The sequence below is a fragment of the Copadichromis virginalis genome, linkage group LG1 (assembly GCF_057382275.1).
Source record: "Copadichromis virginalis isolate Kocher_CV1m ecotype Utaka linkage group LG1, C_Virginalis_male_GT1.1, whole genome shotgun sequence".
Classification (NCBI taxonomy): Eukaryota; Metazoa; Chordata; class Actinopteri; order Cichliformes; family Cichlidae; genus Copadichromis; species Copadichromis virginalis.
In genome coordinates this window covers 8,705,127-8,727,191 of record NC_140618.1, presented here as the reverse complement: position 1 = coordinate 8,727,191, position 22,065 = coordinate 8,705,127, and the positions used below count along the sequence as shown (strand labels likewise).

General features: G+C 39.1%; 1 protein-coding gene across 1 annotated transcript in view; it reads right to left on the bottom strand.

The window, feature by feature from the left end:
• The window catches only part of thsd4 (thrombospondin type 1 domain containing 4), a 51,780-nt gene extending 30,194 nt beyond the window's left edge, over window positions 1–21,586 (bottom strand). The window contains exons 1-6 of the mRNA XM_085445357.1: window positions 21,534–21,586; window positions 21,222–21,291; window positions 19,730–20,052; window positions 18,082–18,514; window positions 16,939–17,041; window positions 13,119–13,255 (exon numbers count right to left, since the gene is read on the bottom strand). Of these exons, the coding sequence (XP_085301483.1) occupies window positions 13,119–13,255; window positions 16,939–17,041; window positions 18,082–18,514; window positions 19,730–20,052; window positions 21,222–21,291; window positions 21,534–21,562 (1,095 nt within the window). The 5' untranslated portion in view covers window positions 21,563–21,586. The remainder of the gene's footprint in view (window positions 1–13,118; window positions 13,256–16,938; window positions 17,042–18,081; window positions 18,515–19,729; window positions 20,053–21,221; window positions 21,292–21,533) is intronic.
• Between the last annotated feature and the right edge of the window lie 479 nt (window positions 21,587–22,065).

Genomic DNA, 22,065 nt, shown 5'->3' with positions numbered 1-22,065 from the left:
ACAAATATCTGCACACCTGCATCTGGCTTCGATTGTGTTGGAAGTATGTCAGCAAACACACACATGCACAAACACACACACACACACATACACGCACACAAAGTATTGTATTGAACCACTCTAACTGTAAACACAGCTACTACTTCCCTAACCTTCCCCTTTAGTTAAAACTTATCTTCTCCTTAAAACTGATCGATTTCCAGATTTGCTTTTTTTCACCATGGGCCACACACATACAGTACATACCATGAACCAGCATGTACATCTTGCACAGTAAGCAACCAAGTGACAATAATCTCTCCAGTCAAGCACGGCTGCAGACACATAGGATGGGAATGGCCCCTTTCAGCAGCACATCTGTCATGATGAACATACAGACATCATCTTCTTCTCCCTTGATGTTTCTCTTTCATTACGGAGGCATAGCCCAGAGGTTGGACAGAGCCAGACTGATTCTCCAGTATATCCCAGGATCCTTCCCTCTACAAGTGGGTCAGCTCTGAAGCAAGCTTGGCTTAAGGCGACTGATTCCTCCAGTTTCCAGCCCACACACGCCAGAGTCATGCTCTACTGCAGGTGGGCTCAACATTACTGTATACTGTCAGAGTCCAACAGACACATGCTCATATAACCCTGTATTCAGCTTCTGTTCTTATTCTCTGTCATGTTTTTAATTTCTTGCCATTTGCTGTTTGGGTGGTATTTAAATCTAAAGTTAAGTCGCCAAAACTTGACAGCAAACATTTTTAGCAAGTGTGTCGTCAGGGACTGTCTACCTGACAGCTGTAATATCTTTGTTACTACTCTTTTACACTTACATCATTCTTTCCTTGTGTTACTTTAGAGTAGAAAGAAGAATACCTGCAGAAATTCAACCCCTCCAATGATCTTTATAGACCTCTTGTAAACACTTTACACTGATTTTAATTTGGTCAGTAAAAGTCAAGAAAAGGCAGAAAGTAGGAAGGAGAGAAAACATCATCATTTTGGTGCATCTGGGATACATATTAGTCAGCAAGGCCAGACATGTAGGTCCCATGATTGTTCCCTTCAAGCAATGTGTTTGACTGAAGAAGGCAGGTTTGGAGTGGAGGAAGGCAAGTTAATGAATAAAGCAGGCTGAGAAGGGAGTTAGGATGGGAGGGGCAAGGTGTGGCTGAAGTAAGCTGCTGCTTCTATTTGTCCTTGGCCTGTGATGGACAGACTCTGCAGCTGAAGTTATATTCCTGCCACGAGCTGTGCAAAGCCAAGTGTAAAAGTCTTCACTAAACACTATAGCAGCCATTGTCAAACATTAGTCCCTCATCGTTGCCTGTGCTGTTTGAATTAGCATAATGGACTACGTGTCCTCCTACGTGGCTATCACTGTAGCTTGATGCTATACTGTACATCTACTGTAAATGTCAGAGGTAGTACCTGCATTCATGTTATAGGTTCATCTTCTTTTGACTTGCTCAACTCCACCCACTTTTATAGTTTATAGTTATAGTTTATTTATTTATATAGCACATTTTATTACAACAGGAGCGTTGACCAAAGTGCTGTACAAAAATACAACACACCTAATAAAATAACTGTACAAGAATACAACACACCTAATAAAATAACTTAGAGTATTGAGATAGCAAAACACCAAATATGAATTAACAAATAACTCTCATGCTGTAATAAAAGCCAGTAAGTACAAATGTGTTTTAAGATAAGATTTAAAAAGATTGACAGTAGGAGCCTGTCTGATGTGTAGGGGTAAATTATTCCACAGCTTAGGCGCTATGACTGCAAATGCTTTTGTGTAATGAAATAAGATTTGATGTGATAGAGTCAAAGTTTACTTTGATTCTTATAGGACTAACCTAATGACATGTTGCCATACTAGATGACAATATCAAATTGTAGTAAATAATATTTCTGCAGATATATAATAATTTGAATTCAGTGGGTCAGTAAAGTCAGTAGGGGGGTGGGGTGGGGGTTGGTTCCCTGTATTTTCTTATGGAGCAATGGGAAGCCTCTGCATGAGCAATCACATTCCAAACAAATACCTTTTTGCTTTGATAATATCAATACCTTTATCTGAGACAGATGAAGATAAAACAGAAGCTGCAGACGGAGGAATGTAATGTGGGAATGATGTATTTTCATAGTTCTTAATTAGACCCTCCCTGTTTACATCATTCAAATGCAACAGCCCAAAGTCTCTAACGAAGGATTCCGTAAACAAACTTCACAACGATATCATTTTTTAAACCAGACTTTAAAATACAAAGCCTGAGGAGATATTAAATCAAAGCTCTTCACAATATGTTCACATAAACTACCTTTCTAAGGGCTCCCACACACTGTGAGATTTCATGCAACATCGATGATTTAATGCATGCTTAGTGTACTATAATAATACCTAGTGAATCACACACTACAATAACAGTGACAGTTTGTCTTCCTGCTGTGTTCTCATCAGTACAGTCACGACAACAGCTGCTGTCAAACATAAAAACAAAGTTCTGCTGCCGCAACTACACTAGACTTCTTTACTTCTTTACTTTAATGGCAAACATGTTTTTTTTTTCATATTTTGTTTGTTGTGGGTTTTTTGCTTTTCACAATTGAATTGATTGTTCAGTCTTTCACATGAGTATCTTCATTTTTTGGCTCTGTCATAATTTTTTCCCAGATAATCTTTGGTGTCAGTGTCTTTAAACAACTTTGAACCTCTCTCACTAACCTGGTGATTATGATGTACCATGTATGATGGACCACAGTTGTGAAACCACAGCCAAAGATATTACTATAATTCTTTTATTGTCTTGTCTTTTGTATGAGGCAGCTCAAAACTGCACAGTGTTTATCCTGCTTAAGTGATAAGTGAAGAAAGCGTATAAGAGTTTTTGATAGCTAATGTCAAAGTCAAATGAGTTTATACATCTGCTGGCGGTGTTTAATTAATAAAGCTGTTAGAATTAGACGTCATCAGATAAAATCGTATTCACGGTGGAGTTTGACCCTGAACAGCAAGAACCTGGAAGAGAGCACAGAAAACCCATACATACCTATTCACACCTGCAGTTCTTAACTTATTTTAAAATAAGTCCTCCTGACCACATATTGAGTGCTTGAGATCACTGACATTCCAAACAAACCGATGAGGCATTAAATGTCCTCAACTGTCTCTTCATTTGACAGCCACCCAGACAGCAGCAAATTACTGTCAACAGCCGTCTCTCTGAAGAAGACCTCTGTGACTCCTGAGTGCTAAAAATACAGTTTTGTATCCATATAGTATAGCCTCATAAACCTGTATGGGAGACCGGGAGATATTAGGAGTCATTGCTCCATTTGTAGTTCAACAGGTTGTTTATCATCCATCTAATGTACCATACATTAGCTAAAGCCCACTCATTGCTGTTAATCTGTTGTATCAGCCAATTATCCCCCTACCTCCAACAGCCTTGTTTTCCAGCTATTCCATTCCTATACAGAAACTCCAAAACTATTCAAAGCTATTTAGAAACGTTAGTTTCTATCTGGTGTCCTCCTTAACCAAACATGTTGAGCCCACAGCTTAGTTAGTGGAAGGCAAAGTGCCAAACTGTGAAAAAAAAAAGCATCACAGGCTGAAAAATGAGACCAATATTAAATCTACAGCTCAGTAGATACAGAGAAACAATGTGGTTCTATAAAACCAATTATGTAAGTATTTAGTATATAAATGATAATTTCCTCATAAAAGTCAACGTTTTCCTTAGTTTTTGGTTGCTTATCATGTAAAGTTATTTATCTACCAATATCTAGGGAAGGTATTTTAAGAGGAAAAGTGCTTGTACAAATAGTTTATTTCTGCTGACACCCATATTTAATGTGCCAGCCCAGATGTTGTTTAGCTGAGCTGTGAGAATATGATCAGGAAATGGAAGTTCAAACACTTTTGCTCTTCCTGTGGTCATATAGCCCCATGTGGAGGCTAAAGACTCAGACAACACAGCAACAAAAGTCTACAGCTAGTCCAGCAGCTCTTACAGTAACCTTATAGCAACTAGTAACATAGTAACTGATGGTTACTATGTTCAGCTACTCAGTTTAATGTGTTAATATGCCAACTTCTCTTAATTTGAAGTAAACAAAAAGCCCTCGATTAGCATTCATTTACATTTGATCATGAACTAATGGACAAATTGAAATGTCCTGTAAAAGTTAAGGAAACCTATTATATAATAAAATTGCCCACAGTGGGCATTAATGAGTATACCAAATTTAATGCCAATCAAAGCAACAGTTGTCTGAATATGATGGCAAAACATAAAAGAATCACAAACCACAAAATTATTAGTCACTCTAGGTATCAGCCATGTAATTAATGTAATTCAATAACTGCCAAGACATTTTCTTATTTAAAAACCAAACAAACCTGACCCCACAAATGGAAAACCAAGCTAAGGTTATCAAGATTCTATCTGAAAATGTCATTGCAACTCCTCACTTAACCAAAAGTAAAATACAGGAAATACATCAAATGGAGATCCCATCAAATGCAGACACTTTTCTTTCTCACAGCTTGATTGAGGCCCAAGGTTAAATACCCCCAATCTCCTGAGGAAAGACTTTATGAGCTGTAGCAGAAACCAGCAGAGACCAGGAGAGACGTGATGGAGCAGAACAAGTGTCTGACCCCGAACCTGAAGTGCTGAAGCCTGCTGAAGCTCCACAGGTCACACAGAGGCAGTAACCAGGCCGATGTGGGCCAGTTAGAGCCGGTGGGGGACAGCAGGGGCCCATTAAGATCCAGGAAGCTGAGGCCTGACATTAATCTGTCATCTCCCTCACATCTTTATATTCATTTGTCTTAACTGTCATCCAACTGGAATTTCTATATCCAAGACCCCTGACAGCGACAAGTGCCATAACAAGTGTCTCAGTAACTCTGGTAGGTCCAGTGCTGTGGCTGTATACATGAACCTGACGTTCCATTCCCTGTATAATAGAGCAAGAACCTGTGTCTCAGGAATTTTGTAAGAAATTTGTGTCTTGTTTTCTGTACATTTTATGCTACATTTTGTTTAAAAAATTGAAAATGCAGAGTTAAAAATGGAATTACAAGCACATTTCAAGAGCTTTGTGTCTGTGTTAGGAGAGACACCTAATATAAAGCCTTGACAACAAAGGCAAGATGGACCACTATACACCATAACGAACTGAAATACACAAAGAAGTAAACGCAGGCCCAACCACACCAAAGAACCAAACAAAACAAAAAAAACATGGATACAAAAACTCAGAACTGGTTCAAAGTCCCAGGAACTTGACAGAAGCATCAAAAAGCAACACACCATGCCACAATCTAAAGAAACAGCTGACAAGCATAATTCACACCTATCAGTCTGCAAAGGGTTTGGGACTCCAGTGAACTACACTGAGAGCCATTATCTACACATGGTTAAAACTTCAACAATGGTGAATCTTCCCAGCAGTGGCCGACCTATCAGAATGATTCCAAGAGCACATCAGCGACTCATCTATGAGGTCACAATAGAACCCAGAACAACATCTAAACAACTGGAGGCCTCTCAGCTCTCAGTTAAGGTCATTAAGGTAATTCTGTTTTCTACCAGAAAATCCTGGATGATAGTGTCCAGCCATGGGTTCATGCCCTGAAGCTCAAGCAGTGATTATAAAGACACTAGGAAGTCCACTACTGAATGAAAGAAAATTCAGGGTCCAAGTGATTGTCCATAATCATATCCAATTGTGATGCTTTGAAAAGACATTTAAAAACTTAATGTGCTTTTTTTCAAGTTTTATATTAAACACTTTAACCTCCATGCCAGGTCATACACCATGCTGAAGTATCAGAAGAGCTAAAAGTAAGAATTTCATATCATATCTTTTGACGTATGTCTATTAGCTGAAGACAGGCTCTGTAACCATGCAGTGAGTGATGACGGGGAACACCCTATGAGTGTGCAGCTGGGGCTTGTACTGACAGAGATGGGATTGAGGTATCTCTGCCAGTCTGTGCCAGGTTGGCAGCATTGCAGAGCTCTCATCCCCTTTTTAACAAGTCTGTCTGTCCACTACAGTTGGGGATGCATAAAACAGATGCAGCTGTCAGAGTAAAGAAGTGAGGAGTGGCCTTGGCTGTTGTTTGATGAGTTTTGGCCTGAGCCATGCTCTGGGATCTGGATGCTGGGAAACATGCCAGTCAGGGAGGAAGGCCATTGCTAAGACCTCACCATTGCACCGGGTTGGATATCCCATAATTCTGTCATCTTCATTAGGAAAGAACAATTCATCAAAACCTGTACTGGAATCTGCCTGGTCAACCTTTCAGTTCTTATCAGCAAACATTAATCCTAAGAGAGACCAAATCAAAAATATTTTAAAGACCAATACGAGACATAATCAATTTATTGTCCACACAGATCAAGAAAATTTAAACTTCAGCTTTCAGAACTGGATTTCCTGATTTAGATGGTTCCTGCCTAACTGTGTTGAACGGCAGGGAGTAGTGCAAATCCACTACTGCCTCTGTAATAGTTTAGAAAAGATAGATTTTCTTTCCTCAGGTGGGCCCACCACCATCAGAAGAAAAGTGTGTGGTCAGTGATCGCCCTTTAAAAATATACACACCCTTCTCAAATGCACTTCCTCAGTATAAAAAGGAGAGAACTCACAGCTGCACTGAATTCTCAACATAAAGGGATCTTTCTTTCACTGTTCATCTGAAATGAGTAACTACATTCATAGGACCTGGACTTTCCCATGTGCACATGGCACATACAGCTCATTGGAAATATTAAATGTTTCGGCTTTTAAAAGATAAAGGTGATCGTACAAAAACTTATCAGTCAGGATATTAAATGTCCTTAACAAGTCAAAAATTCTGATCATAGAGACATAGTCTTATAATTTTACCAAAATTGTTAACCAGTTTCTTAAACTATTATATATGTCACATGTAAAGTGTTAAACAGTCTAACCTAATCCCTATGGAACCAAAAGAACCTTTTGATTACATGTCCATAGCCATTTATGTGTTAATGTCCTGAACAATGACTAACTGTTTAGCTTGACTTTTCTGTGTGGAGTTAGCATGTTCTCCTCATGCATGAGGACTCCTGGAGCCCAGCTTCCTCCCACAGTCTAAAGACACGCACGTTAGGTTCACTGGTGAACCTGAACTAGCTGTAGGAGTCAATGAGAGCATGAATGGTGGTCTGTGTTTCTCATTTATCTTCTCTTTCCCATCGTTTGTATTTTGTCCTTTTTCTTTAATGGTCTCATTTTTTTTCTCCTTCTCTTACCCCTCACCCCAGAGTGATCACAGTAGATAGCTGACGCATCATCCAATTTAAAAGAGGTTATTTCTCACTACTGTCACCTGATGCTCGATCATACGTTATCATCTGATTGTTGGGGTTTTCTTACTAATATTGTGGGGGGCTCTAGGAATGTTGACCTATCCAGGATGAATGAGACGAGAACTGGAACTTAGGCTAAGTAAATTGCTGGATGGATACTGTAAAAACAAATGGAAAGCAAGGGCAAGAACAAGAAAGTAATCCTGAAATCTGCCAAGCACTTTACCATACAGAACAAATGATCCATGTGAAGCCACCAACCAAAGGGTCCAATCTCTGGGGCATGTTACCCACAATAATAGACTGACCACTAAACCCACGAGCGGCATGCGTTAAGCCTGTAACCAAGCACATTTCCAAAATGTTATGCCATTTTAAGTGCACATGCAGCAAGAAATTTCAATATAGTCAGTGAATTGAGAATAAAATACCATAAATTTGTCCAATCAGAAGAAAATAAATCATAATCAATTAGGTGTTTGTCCATCAGGTTAAAAAAATATGTGACCAAGTCCAAAGGTCAGAGGAAGAGAAAGAACAGAGGAGGGCAGTTATATGCATAATATCAAAGATGTCATGGACCACAGTAACTATGAACTGTGTGGTAAAAGGCCATGTTTTCTCTGTAATCAGTAACAGATCATCACCACAGCAAGCGCATAACTTTTATGGTTTGAATATGGAGAGATAAAATAATAAACTCATTGAGAGACATTTCCTCCTAACCCAAAAATATAGTCCAAATGTTATGAATTAATTTTTCATTATTATGATTAAGTGTCAAAAATTTGCTTGTGGTCACGGTTGCAAACCACAATGAGACCAATATGAATTCCACAGCTAAAATTACGTCCAGACACTAGTGCAAAGGTTTGTGGGGTTTGTTTTTAAAAAAAAGAAGAAGAAGAAAAAAAAGAAAAACAGCTCAAGATTTAAAGAGATATTAAAGAACTGTGAGGTAGTGGTTGTAACATGGGACTGTAACAATGATTTAAACTCATGACTTTGTTCCCTTGCTCTTCCTGACCGCTCATCTCTGTTGTTACATGTCAGGGGTGGGCAGCCTTTTCCTCCTGCCGGCCACGAGGACTTAGATAAAGCAAAAAAGCAATAAACTGGATGAATCAAAATGTAGGTAAAGGTTACACTGAAACTGTTATTAACGTTACAATAACCCAAATGCTATTTTGACAGTTAAATTGCCCTACATCTTGCCAACTATCTCATGCACTACTGAACAGGTCACATATAAAACACATTGCACTGGAATCAAACTACCAGCAGCAGAGTCGCTGCAGTAATCTCCCTAGAGATTGCTCAGTATAATGTTGCCTTGAGCATAATGCTAGGGGTTATTTTGATCCTTTTTCAGTATGTGTGAGATGGTCTAGTTCCAGCACAATGATGCACACATATTCACACACAGCTTAAAAAGAGAATTTCCAACAGAGGGAAGGTTCACTCAGTCAGAAAATAGACTATAAGCCTAATAATAATTAATTTTAAAAAAATCACCTGAGGCAATAATTTGCGCTCCTCATTCTACAAAACGAAGAGCTTGATGTATAAAACACCATGTATCATTTGAGAAATGTTATATTAATTTATCTTGTCAGGTGTAAGAGAACGTGTTGGGGTAGTCAATCAATACTGTAAAAAAAAAATAAAACTGCCCAAGTTATCCAGTAACAATCCATATACAACAACGTATGCAAGTACTTTTAATCAAGCATCATATTTAATTAAATGTGTTCTTCTTATCAAGCTTTATTCTATTAGAATTTAAAGGAAAATAATGTACTTAGTAGGGCATGACAATTATCTAACAGCTCCAGTTACAAGTACAATTATTTATACAATAAAAGTAAGAAAAATTCATAAAATGTAATGATTGGATATAAATTAAACAACTACATGAGTTAAACTAAAAATAATTAATCTATTAGTTATCTGAAAAAAATGGGATAACTGTTTGAGCCCTTGTTTAAAGGAAAACATAGTTTTAGATTTGTCACTTTTCATATTTAGTTTAATTTTTAAAAAAGTAAAAAAATTGATACATTATCTAAAAGATCCATAAAAATGATCCTACAGTCCTGTATGAAACATTTGCTCCAACTCAACTAAATACAACAACAATATTCGGCTTTCACTTTATCTCACGATTAACAATAATTTATTGATCTAATCATTGGTGTAATATGCATGAACCTTGGACTTTTAGTGATATTTACCGATGCCTCCCCCTTAATGAACCCATTTTTAATGCAGGACTTGAGAGTATTTATAGTGCTTCAGGAAACACTCTGAACCCCTCTCTCATCTGTGGTATCATTTGCTAAAATGATGAATGCTTTAAATATTTACTTTGGAAACATGATACACAAACACTAACTATAAACAGCAAACGTTACACATAACAATTTTTTCCTTCTCGAGAATAGCACACAGTTGGACAAATACCTTTTTTCTCTGGTAATGTGCTTTGGACGTGTTGAAAAATGTACAACAGTAGTATGTGCTATGTACAGACGGGCTCTGACCTGCTGGATCGACTAAGTTTGAATAACTGGTGAAAAATTATTGTATGATTTGGCTCTCATCCAAATACAGAAGCATCAGAGTCTCTGGCAGAGCTCTAGGAGTATATCCGTAACACTTCTCTGTGCCTTGGGGACAGTTTAACAGTTTGTGCAGTAGCTTTGTGTGAGATATCTTCTGATTAATTTGGTGTCAGAGTCTTTTTCTTCACAGAAATGTAATAAGTATTAAGTTTACTTTATATTAATTTAGTCTAGTCTAGCAAATAGCCAACGAAAACTGTTTGAGACAAAAGAAAGTACGCAGATTTTGATGAGACAAAGAGAACACGGAAAACTGCAATTAAAGAAACACAGAGCTTTAAGTGGTGCTATAACAACCATCCAAACACAGACCAAACTCAATTTGTTAGAGCCAACATTTCCCATATGAGCTAAAAAATAATAATAATATCCATCTTGGCCTGCCATTGTTGTTGTCTTTTTGGCCTTCCCATATGGAAAAGAAATAGAAATGACTTATGCCAAACATTTGGTTTTTTTTTATGTCTTATAACATTTACTTGTCTCTTTCAAAAATTTCTAATGTAATTATCAGAATTAAGTATTTAAAAAAAAGGTTTGTGTTTTTCTATTCCATGTGGATTACCATGGAGAAGCAACTGAAAACAGCAATGAATGTATGAAACATGTCGTAAAATACAATCTGGTATTTAACTCTAAAGCGCTCCTGTTGTAACTTTCAATCATGCAGCTTCAATCTCCAAAAAAACTCAGCAAAGTGGCAATAATGTTATGTATTTCAGAGGTAACACATTACCCACTATCACACCAGCACGATTGACATTTCCTCTCCAATAAAATGCCAGAAATAGTATACATTATAATGCGTTTTAACAGGAAACAATGCATGGATATCCAAAATAGATATAGAGTGAATGGCAATAAAAATATCATTATTATCATCACCAATCTGGGTTTTAGGCCAGTTACTGGTCAGGTATGGAAATGTTACTTCCATACTTGACCTGACCTTGCAGTACTCTCTGCTCATCTATAGAGCATAGTAGTTGGTTGGCTCCTGGGTCCAACTGGGCTTTTAAAAGCAGAGCAGCAGCAGAGCAAACTAAATCACTGAGTAATTTGGTATTTTGATCTGTTGCTCGCGTTAAAAAATAGATGAGTAGAAAGTTTTAAAATTTTATGTTGAGTGGGACTTAATATCCTGAGCAAACCACTGAATATCAATAGCTATGATACGTGACTCTAGAAGACAAGGATCAAGTTAGAGGATCACATTTATGTCAGCAGGACTAATCCTGTGGGGATCAATACAATCTCCATCAGAAAAAGTCTTATAATTGAAATACTTGACACCACTAATACATTTGACTTCACAAACATTGTGCTACTGATTTGATTTTTAATGTATTCTACTTAGGGCGACCGTGGCTCAGGGGGTTGGGAATCGCATCTGTAACCGGAAGGTCGCCGGTTCGATCCGTGGACTCTCTGTCCTGGTCATTGTGTCCTTGGGCAAGACACTTTACCCTACTTGCCTACTGGTGTTAGCCAGAGGGGCCGATGGCGTGATATGGCAGCCTCACTTCTGTCAGTCTGCCCCAGGGCAGCTGTGGCTACAACTGTAGCTGCCTCCACCAGTGTATGAATGTGAGAGTGAATGAATAGTGGTATTGTAAAGCGCTTTGGGTACCTAGAAAAGCGCTATATAAATCCAATCCATTATTATTAAAGGTTTTTAGGTTAGTTTTTTTTTTTTTTATCAATTAGTTATTGCAGCATTTTGACAAGCTACAGGGTATCATGTGGGTCAAGCAGAGTGCATCAAACCAGCTGACTATCAGCTGATCCAAAGAGGTACCAATGATGACTGACACTTCAAACAGTCTGTTCAAGCAGCCAACTTCCCCGCGATTCCTTCCTGCTCCATGCTGTTGCTGTTGCTACTTATGATTGGATCTGCTGCTTTTCCCCTCTACCTGCCCTGCCTCTTTCTACTGTGGTCTTTTTTTATCAATATAGTTGCAATGATATCTCTTGTTTCAGAGATTATGTATATTCCATATGTCAGGTATATATCTTCAAGGTCCTGTAACCTCCAGGAGGGGAGGGAAAACCTTCAGCGTCAACTGCAAACATTTATAAATTCCCACAATAATATGAAATTCCAATCATGACTCTGATTAAATTAAATTATCCAGATGTTTTCACATTATATCTTGGCTTGTAGCTGGGGGGATGTCCTGTTCAGAAGCCTGGACCAGCTGAGAAAATCTCAGTGGAGAAAGAGATGCAGAACAAAATCTCCTTTTCCGAAAAAACTTCTTATGAGTTTCAGTTTTTAAATAATAAGCCAGAACATGAGAAACTGGAACATAAATGGGCATTTGCAGATTAATCATTTTTTGATTCATACACGCAAAACAATTTATTTTTGATGATTCAACAGTACCCATGTGAAGGATAACAATGCCGATGAATAGTGTGCGTTAGCAGTGAAATGTGAGATCAGAAGGCTTTCTGTCTTGATTAAATCTTAATGTCGCAAAGACTGTTGCTGGATTACAGTTCATGGGAAAGACACTGGGTTAAAAGAGTAAGGTCAGCACAACCAATTGCAATTGAGCCGTGTTTTAAACACATTTCTTGGAGTTAAACCCTGATCAAACAACAGTCACAGTGAATCCAGCACAATGAATACATACCTAACTATAAGCCCACACAGCAACAGCGTCCTGTTTCCAGTAGGGTAATTTTTTTATTTTTGCTGCTTTGCGTCACAGATACTGTACAGTCATGATTCTTATGCTGTGCTGCCCTCTGGTGCTCAAAGCCATCTTTACACCAGTGCTACCGCCTAAGTGTGTAAAGGTTTACTTATATTATAAATGTTTTACACTCCATCTGTACATTTGAATCACTGCTGCTTTACCCAAAAAAGAGGTCATGAAGAGAAAGTGAAGCTCCACTCTAAGGTCATGAAGGATGCAGCAGAAATGCAGCATGAAAACATACAGAGCTTGATGATGACATATTATGTTTGATACAAGTGAGAACAGTTAGAACAAAATGTTGCCCATCTCAGCAAAGCCCTGCAGGATCTTGTAAATAGATGTAATCATGTAGCATGTAGCATTACAATAAATAATACAAAATCCTTCTCTTTTCTACAGTATGTCAGAAAAAGGGTCAGTGGGTGGCCTACCGTACACTTTCCTGCCACACAGAGAGAAGTTTCATTCTGTCCACATGGCGTCCCGTCGATCACCCTTTCTGACTGTCGCACGTAGAACCTGAACCCTATGGCCCGGCAGTTGAGTTCACACTGCTGCTCAATAGGAACTGTAAACAGATTTAGGTATCATGATATAAAGACATATTTCAAGATATGAAAATATGCTGGTTTCACAATACACACAAACAAAAGTAAATTTAAAAAAAACATCAACACATCACTGATGAATGTGCTGACATCCATCTTTAAATATGTGTAAAAAGTTTTGACACTCTCATTGTGTGAATGAAATAAACGTAGATTTTACCATTAAATTTATTATTTTGTAACTACATGAAATCCAGCTGGATTTAAAGACTGAATCCACATTGAAATAAATTGCATATGCATATATGATACATGGGGAGTAACTGTACTTTGATCATATATTTAAATTTGCTAATCTTTTCAAGCACATATCCTTTTGGACACTTTCCAGGCACCATCCTGACCAGGCATATTAAACTACTGTTTTTGCCTTTTATGGTCATATTCACCAAGTTTTTTTAAATCATAAGAGTTGTTATGGTCATTACAATATAATGTTTAAGCGCATAATTTACCAAAACATTAGAGTTCTGTGAAAAAAACAAGTGTTACAGTTTTACCCTGTGGCTGTATTCTGAAAAGAACTAAAACAGCACTGGACTGGCCTTGGCTGCTGTTTTAAAACTAAAAGGACAAATTCTCTCTCTTTAAAATGTTAAACATGTTCTACAAAAAAAGATCTTTAATATTGACAAAGGATTATGTTTGATGCAATAAAAGCTGCAAAGTCTAACCTCTGCTTTCCTTTATTCGTGTGCTTTACCAATTAGATATGCTACAAGCCCAAAAGCCAGGCATTTCTTAAACAGATGTACAAGAGTATGTTTAAGCACTGCTCAAGATGGGTGTCAAATGACCCAGACTTAACCTCGTATGTGTACCTGAGGTTATTTAATCTTTATATCTGTCTTATCCATCAGTTAAGGCCACAGCACACAGACAAGATCTCACAATACACATCTGTTTGACAGGATATTAACTCTGGAGGCTGGTATTTCCATTAGCTCAGACAAATGACAGATAGTCAGTTGTTTTGACTGTTGCCTGGATACTTCAGGTGAGTACGTTAAATGAGTTCGTACGTATGAACATTCATCAGTAAGCCTACGGACAGGTGGCATACCGTAGTCCTTACATCAAGCTACACATCAGTTTAAATACGTCATGGGTCAGGGAGCTGAAGGTGTAACACAGTGTGAACATGCAGTTAACTGTGAAATGTGTGACCTCAGGGTTAGGTGAAGCTACTGACTTTGAGCGGCATTTATTACTTCTTCAACAACACTTTACAGGTATTTAGTCATCTCTGTGTTTTAAACTGAGGTTTAGGTTTGCTTTTTTTTCTTTTTTTTTGCCTGTCCCGTTTGGATCTTTAGCCATCAGAATTGTTGTCTGAAGGCCAAGAAAGATGCCAAGCGGCTTTACTTTACCATTTGGATCATCATGGCCTTGCCATATTGGTCCATATGATTGACCTTTATTGTAATTATGTATTTATTTGATTAGATTTTTGGTTGTTACAGACGGGACAGACATGACTGGCGGATAGGACAGGGAGAAAAAAATGAAAGAAAGAGAGGGAGAGAAAAAAAATAGAGGGGAGAAGAAATGGTGAGAAAGGGGGGGAAGAAAAGAAATGGCCAGCACCTCCTCCCAGCCCCTCAGCCCTGACGGTTCACAGAACAGGGGTGAGTGGAGACCCCAAACCTCCCTCCGCCCGCTCATATGTAGTGTTGCTGGGTGTTGTTCTAAAGTGCATTTAAAACACAGGAGGGCATGGTGCTTCCTGCCAGAGAGCAGCAGGCTCCTCCCGAAAACCCTCAGTGCATTTAAAATTGAGGGTAGGGCACCAGCACCAGAGGTGGGTTTGAATACACAGACCATCCTGTGGATGCTGTATAACGTGTCCACCCCCAAGGCCCTATATGTATGTGTTATGAGAGTATGAGTAATGCAGATGTCTAGGTTGTGGATGGTGTAACACAGTGTGAACATGCAGTTAACTGTGAAATGTATGACCTCAGGGGGTTAGGTGAAGCTACTGACTTTGAGCAGCATTTATTACTTCTTCAACAACACTTTACAGGTATTCAGTCATTTGTGTATGTGACATACATACACAAAAGAAGCAAAAAATAATCCTAATATTGACAGCGCTAAACCCCTGCTTTAGTTTTTACGGGGCTTAATTGAGTACTGTCAGTCTCAAAGTCTGAAACGTTTGTCTCTGTCAAGAGATTTCATGGCTCAAGCCTTTTGACTTAATCATGTCGCCCTCAGGATGAACTGTTAGCGGCCTCTCAGCTTTTCATCAAGTGGCATCATTAACTCAAAATTTTTAATAGTAAAAAGTCAGACTTAGGATTAGAATATTTTTTATCTACCTGCAAATTAGGAGAGTGCAAGGGCAAGACCATTACAGTGACGGTAGCCCAAATCAATACTGACTGCAAAATTGACATATGTGAGGAAATTTTTCCCTTTTTGCTCAGTTAAAGACAGTAGAGACACAGTGTCCTTGTTATATGCTATCTGTTATTCTGGGGTAAATATGCATTTAATTCTAAAATAAAGTTAGTATTAATTAAATTTTTGTAGCTCTGGCTCTATATACCACTACAATAGATTTTAAAATCAAATCAGTTATATGACAATGAAGCCATGAGCTTTGAGCTTTATTTCAAGGGGTTTAACAAAAACTCTGCATTAACTGTTTAAGAATTTTATACACATTTTCAGAGGCTAAAAAACTAACTGGACAGGTGACTAACAAACAGTTTCGTGGCCAGGTGAGGCTTTTTTCATTTTATTTTATCGCAAATGTAGGAAACATAATGTCTGACATTGATCCAAAGTTTTCAATTAGTGTTTTATAGGATTCCACTGTAATTTTAAATATGAGGCCCACACAGATGCCAGTGCAAGTGAAGGTGCCATCATGAGATTGAAAGAGCAAAATAAGCCTCAGAGAGAGAACAAAAAACTGTAGGACTAGCCAGATCAAAAATCTGGTATATTGTTAAAAAGAAGGAGTGCTTTGGCCAACTCAGTACTAAAGAACACAATGACCATTATTTTCATGGTTAAGAAAAATTATTTTACAACTAGTCAATTAGTCGATACTGCAAGAGTTTCTCAAGGTAAATAAATGGGATCAGTCACCTGATCTCAATCTAACAGAGTATGCTTTTCAGTTATGAAATATAAAAAAGTAGCAACTGAGGGCAGCTGCAGAAAAGGCCTGGCAAAGAATCTCCAGAAGGGAAACACAGCATTTCATGATGTCCATGGGCTCTAGACCTCAGGTGGTCACTGACTAAAAAGGATTTTCATCCAAGTATTAAAAACAATATATACAATCCTTACAGACAGTCATCTCGTTCTCGTCTCTAACAAAAACTAATATGTCAGGATGTACAATCCTAACATATTAGTTTCCTGCTTATATGTTTTGCATTTTAAAGAGAAAAAAAGTCATACTGCTTGTATATACAATCCTTACAGGTAATACAAAGTTATATGACAACTCTGAATTAAAGCAGAAACTCTACATTTTGATCATATATCGACTGTCTGATTGACTGTCAACTATGGTGGTGTACAGAGGCAAAACTACAAGAAATTTTGTCTTTGTCCCGCAGATTATGAACCTAACCATATATACAGTTTATGTATGCTCACACTGCTCATAAATGTAACCTACCCTCATTAAAAGGTTCCCACTCGTACAGTCTGCCCATGAAAGGCTGGTTGTTGTAAGATGAACACTGGACAGCCCGGATGTGCCTGCTGGATGGGGGACAGGCCTGTGGAAGGACCAGTGAAATACAAACATGCATTTATTTTCCATGAAAACACCAAGTCCGACAGGTAAATCCCTTTGTAACTACAACCGCGTCTCACTGTCACGCTCTGTAGCCACTGATTTACTGATTGCTACAGTGAGCCTTCACTGTTTTAACTGTTTCCACTCCTCCACTTGTAGCGCTGTCTTTTTAACAAAAGCACTTAGATTCCAAGCATATATGAAGGCTCCAGAGTGAAACCCAACCTCCTTTAAGTCTCCATACATTATATCATTTGTCTAAACAAGACTGGTCTGCTTTACTTTACTTGAATATCTGTCATCACACAACATAGAGATAATGTGCAGAACCAGAGGTTGTTTCAATTCATTTTAATGCACAGAATCAATTCAATAACCTAGAAGATTATCCACATACTCATGCATTTAAGCTGGTGTTAAACTCGTGAAGGTGCTGTATGAGTTATTAAGATTATGGGTTTTTCCCTAGTAATTTAAATAAGGTTTAATGTTTGATTCAAACACACAGACAAGTGCAGCTCTCTGGTGAGCTCTGCTATAAAACATCCACTCATAAGTTCAGTATCTCAATCAAAAACTTTACAAAAATAGATTCTGAGATGGTTTTGAAGATTGGTTTCAAGTTTGAGCGGTGGCCATGTGGCTCTGGAAAAGTATAAACTATTCACACCCAAAGCTAATGAGTCCACTACAGTGCAATAAATAGCATAGGCTTTCTAGTTTCTAATTAATATTAGGTGTTCTTGTTCAATTCTTCAACTCAGTCATTGACAATTTGACTAATAAACTCTAAACACATTTGAACCAGGTCTAATTATCCAAATTAAACTGTTATGGTAGTAGAGGACACATCTACTACATGTCTAAACAGTATAGGGCTTCAAAGTTAAAACTAATGGTTTATAATTTGAATGCTAGCTTTTCCTTTGCACACACAAACAAAAGGAGCATTAAAAATAATGAAATCCAGATTACTAACAAACCAGTCTGAGAATACAAACAAAACGCAGACTTGCATACATTACTGTTGCAGATCCTGTAGCGAGCATGCTCCCCAGCACAGAAGGAAGAAGGCAGAGGGTTGTAAGGTCTCACTTGATGCTGCTTAGGATTGGACATGTGGCTGCCTGTATGGTGCTCCTGTTGGACCTCAGCCTTGTTGGCTGAACTAGGCTGGTAAAGGGGAGCCCAGACTTGGTTATTTCTGGGATGCTGTGTCCTGGCATTAATGTCAGGTCTGCTGTAGAGATGGAGATTGCTGGAAGCATTAGGGTTGTTTAACCTGTGGCTACCATGGCCTCTAGCTGTGGGGTGGTGGGAATTAGCTGCAGCAGAGCGTCTGTGTCTGTGTGGGCGAGGGATCTTAGAGCCCTGGCCTGTATCCGTCTGCAGTGAAGTAACATAGGGCGCCCTTCCATAGCCATACTTCCCTGGGATAATGTTTGTTACCCTCCTGAAAACACAAACATATTAACACTTAGTGTGCAAGTGTAGTTATCACTTCATCTCTAGGCTACACATGTCCCTATCGAATACCACAGAACTGAATCCAGTCTGCTACCGTATTTCTACCGACAATGTTTTAAACTTGAATCAATATCTTTTTTTATTGGAAAGGTTTAGGTTTAGCGAAATGCCATCTTTTATTGAAGAAAATGTCAAGGCCCGTCTTCTGAACTACAACTTTTGTGATGCACCAGGATCTCATGGGCAGAATTCTGGGAGCTTTTGTTGTTATTTGGCTCCTTCGATTCCAACTCAAACAACCCCCCATTACTCAGCTGTCAGTGCTATTTGTTTAAAGGCAACCACAACAGGAAGGAGGTCACAAAGCTGCCAAGCACAAGCCGGGCTTTTGATTCCAACCATAAAAGACTAGTTTCCACTGCAGGGCAGTCAGATGTGCCCACAATGATGGCTCCAAACAGTCACTTTTAGGCTGCGCTGCTCAGCATGCAGCACAGCCATACATGACTCACTAAATAAGCACAGAAGCTGAAATACTTTTATTTAAAAAAGGCTCATTGTGCCTTATAACACATCAACATAGTCGCATAAAATGCATAGATATAGAAATATGAATTGCAATATTTGTTCAAATGTTAAACATTTTGTAATTTTCAGATAAAAAGTTTAGTAGTTTAAGTAGTCGCAGGGTCATGAATTCTGACAGTAACCTGGTCATAAGTCATAGCAGACTGCCCTTTTAACTAGTGTGTGGTTGTGGAAAAGGGGGTAGGGGAGGTTGTATACAGAAGACACAGAGGGGAAAGGATGATGTTCATTTCGTATAATGGTCTTGACCGATAACGTTGCCAAACAGTTATGAGTTGACTGAAATTAAGTAAAACATCCTCATTCACTCCAACATATTTACATAGTGTGTCTAACCATCAGTGTCACAGAGTATGTCACAGTCAAGCAAGATGAAATATGGAAAATAATTTTTGACATTGTACTTTTTGTCAGGATAGCTCAACCTGTGCCAGATGCTACATTAGTCATCTTCCACCATGACACGCTATATGGACTAAAAGCAGTAATTGCTGGGCCCAACTTCTTTTCATTTGCAATGCCCCTGTCTGTTGGGTCAGATTGCTATTGTGCTGGCAATCCTACAATTAATCCCATGTCTCTGTGCAGAATAATATCTGCTAAAAGTGTGTACCTGCGCCCACCAGGCCTGTTCTCCTTCTCTTTTCTCAGCTCTCCACGGCTGCTGCTGTTGTAGGGTCTGACTGTGCTGCGGTGCAGAGGAACTGTAGGCCGAAGAGCTGAAACTATATGGCCTGGTTGATGAGGCTGAACACCAGCCCCTCTGGAGGGGTACTGAGATGGAGCGTACACGGGTAGGCACGGCCTAGTCTGTTCTTGTACTCCTTTTCCACAGGTCCGGGAGCAAGCTGACCAGGGACCCCAGACACCCCAAGATCCCTGAATTTCTCCATGCTCTGCCCTAACTTCCTCGTGGTGCTCTGCCCTCTGAGGAACCTGCATGGAAATGAAACATCAATTAAGGGCATCACAAAGTGCAAAGAAGTGGAAAAGTGCTGCAAGATCTGAATGTCAAAGATTTGTGGAAAGCCTCAGCAAGACTTTAATCTTTAAAGATAATGGCTTTGAATAAAAGCTTACATTGGGGACCTCATCACATCACCACAACTATCCTGCCTCTCTGCCCCCCACCAGTGCTCATGAAATAGACCTCTGTTCATGGGAATAAAGGCCTGATTTGGCTGATTAGTGGGTGTCTGTTTGTGGTCTATCCCCTATTGGCTACCTGTGCTTCTCACTATTGACTGTGTCGCTGTGCCAGGGACATATTAGCAGCGATCACTCTCTGCTCTCTGTTTGAGGAATTTGCCAGCAGGAGTCCTTTTCCAAGCTGCCTTTATCCGCAAAGTTGCGTGGAAATCCTGTCTTTAAGGAGTGCTTTGTCGCCTTTCACAACAACCTCTCTGGGCAAACACATGGCTGTAGTAAAAGCTCAGCTGCCTTTGACTTTTAGTGGATGGAAAGAGAATACAAAAGCAGTAGGGAGAGTTGGCAGGGAGCTTCTTCTGCTGTCAGTCAGCCTGTGCAGCTATTCAGGGAAGCCCTGGACCACCCCTCCGCCTCTTCTGCAGCTTCGGCTTTTGTAACCCAAAGCCACTGTCATCTCTGGGTCACCCAAAGGTCACACAGCTGGACCCCCAGTAGAAACACACGGAGGCAATTCACACACACACCCTTCTTTCTGACAGTTCTGTTGGTCAGCCATCTTCCATTACTTGTGTCTCTGCGGGGGTCAAGAGGTGGATTGCTGACAACTAAAATCAGCCCTCTTTGTTTGGCTAAGGCCGACAGATGTTTTCACTTTCCGTCTCTACAAGTACAGATTATCACCGTGGTCAGGTTACCCCTGGGAATACTCTTATTCACTGTTTTGGGTGGCATTTGGCTGTGCTGGTGAGAAACAATCATGCATGCCATCTTTGGAGATGAGCATTCCTGTCTCTTTTTCCAACCAAGCAATTAGACTAAAAGATAAAACACCAAAAAGAAAAATTCCAGGAAACATTTGATGGAGGTCTACCATCATGAGAATTAGGACATCAAGAAAATCACACATGTTAGAACACTGACATATTTTTTCTAGTAGCTCCATCTCCCATGCTCACCTTTCTGTGGTCTGTTGTGTGCTGGCTGCCCAGGGGATCTGACCAAAGTAACAATAGCAGCATAGACAGTCTGTAGGAACCAGAGAGAAGTAATTACTGGTCATATTTACAGCTTTACTCCAACTGGTTTATTGGCTTACAATATAAATTATGATTTGCTGATACTACTATTGAAATATTGCTGAAATACTGACATACTGTTATTCAGCTTCTATTAAGGATAATCAGAGAATGAGTCAGTCTCACAAAAAATGGGAACACAGACATAAATCTGAGGTTAACCACAACTGAATGCACCCGATATTAATTTACCTGACAGTCCAGACACAGCCTCCTTTCATACTTCCTGGTTTCTTAAAGCTGTACACTTAAATGTAAAAAGAGAAGTTGACATTAGCATGCACCTGAGTGGTGGTGACATTTTCAGCTCTGATGTGAGGCTACAGTCCAGAAGTTTCAGAGAGTTGGATTCTGTCTAATCACGGTCCATCTACAGAACAGACTCAGTTTACCTTTTTAGCTTGGCATATATTCAAAGGAAACGTTGATTCTATCAAAACTGGTACCTTTTTTTTCCTACCACTTCACTCTAGAATCCATTTGAAAAAGACTTTTACCCACCTGACCCTGTGATGACCTCTTAACTTCTGGAATCTAAAAACTGCATCACCGCTGACAGCAGGTTTGAGTTGCGGTCAGAGAAAAGCTTTCACCTGTCACCCCTTACCCTATAACCTAGGCCTTCTTTGCACATTTCCTACATGAATTTTATTGACACAAATGAAATGGTCAAAAAGACCTGAGAACTGCCACTTAGCAAACACCGGGAAAACACTGAAAGGTG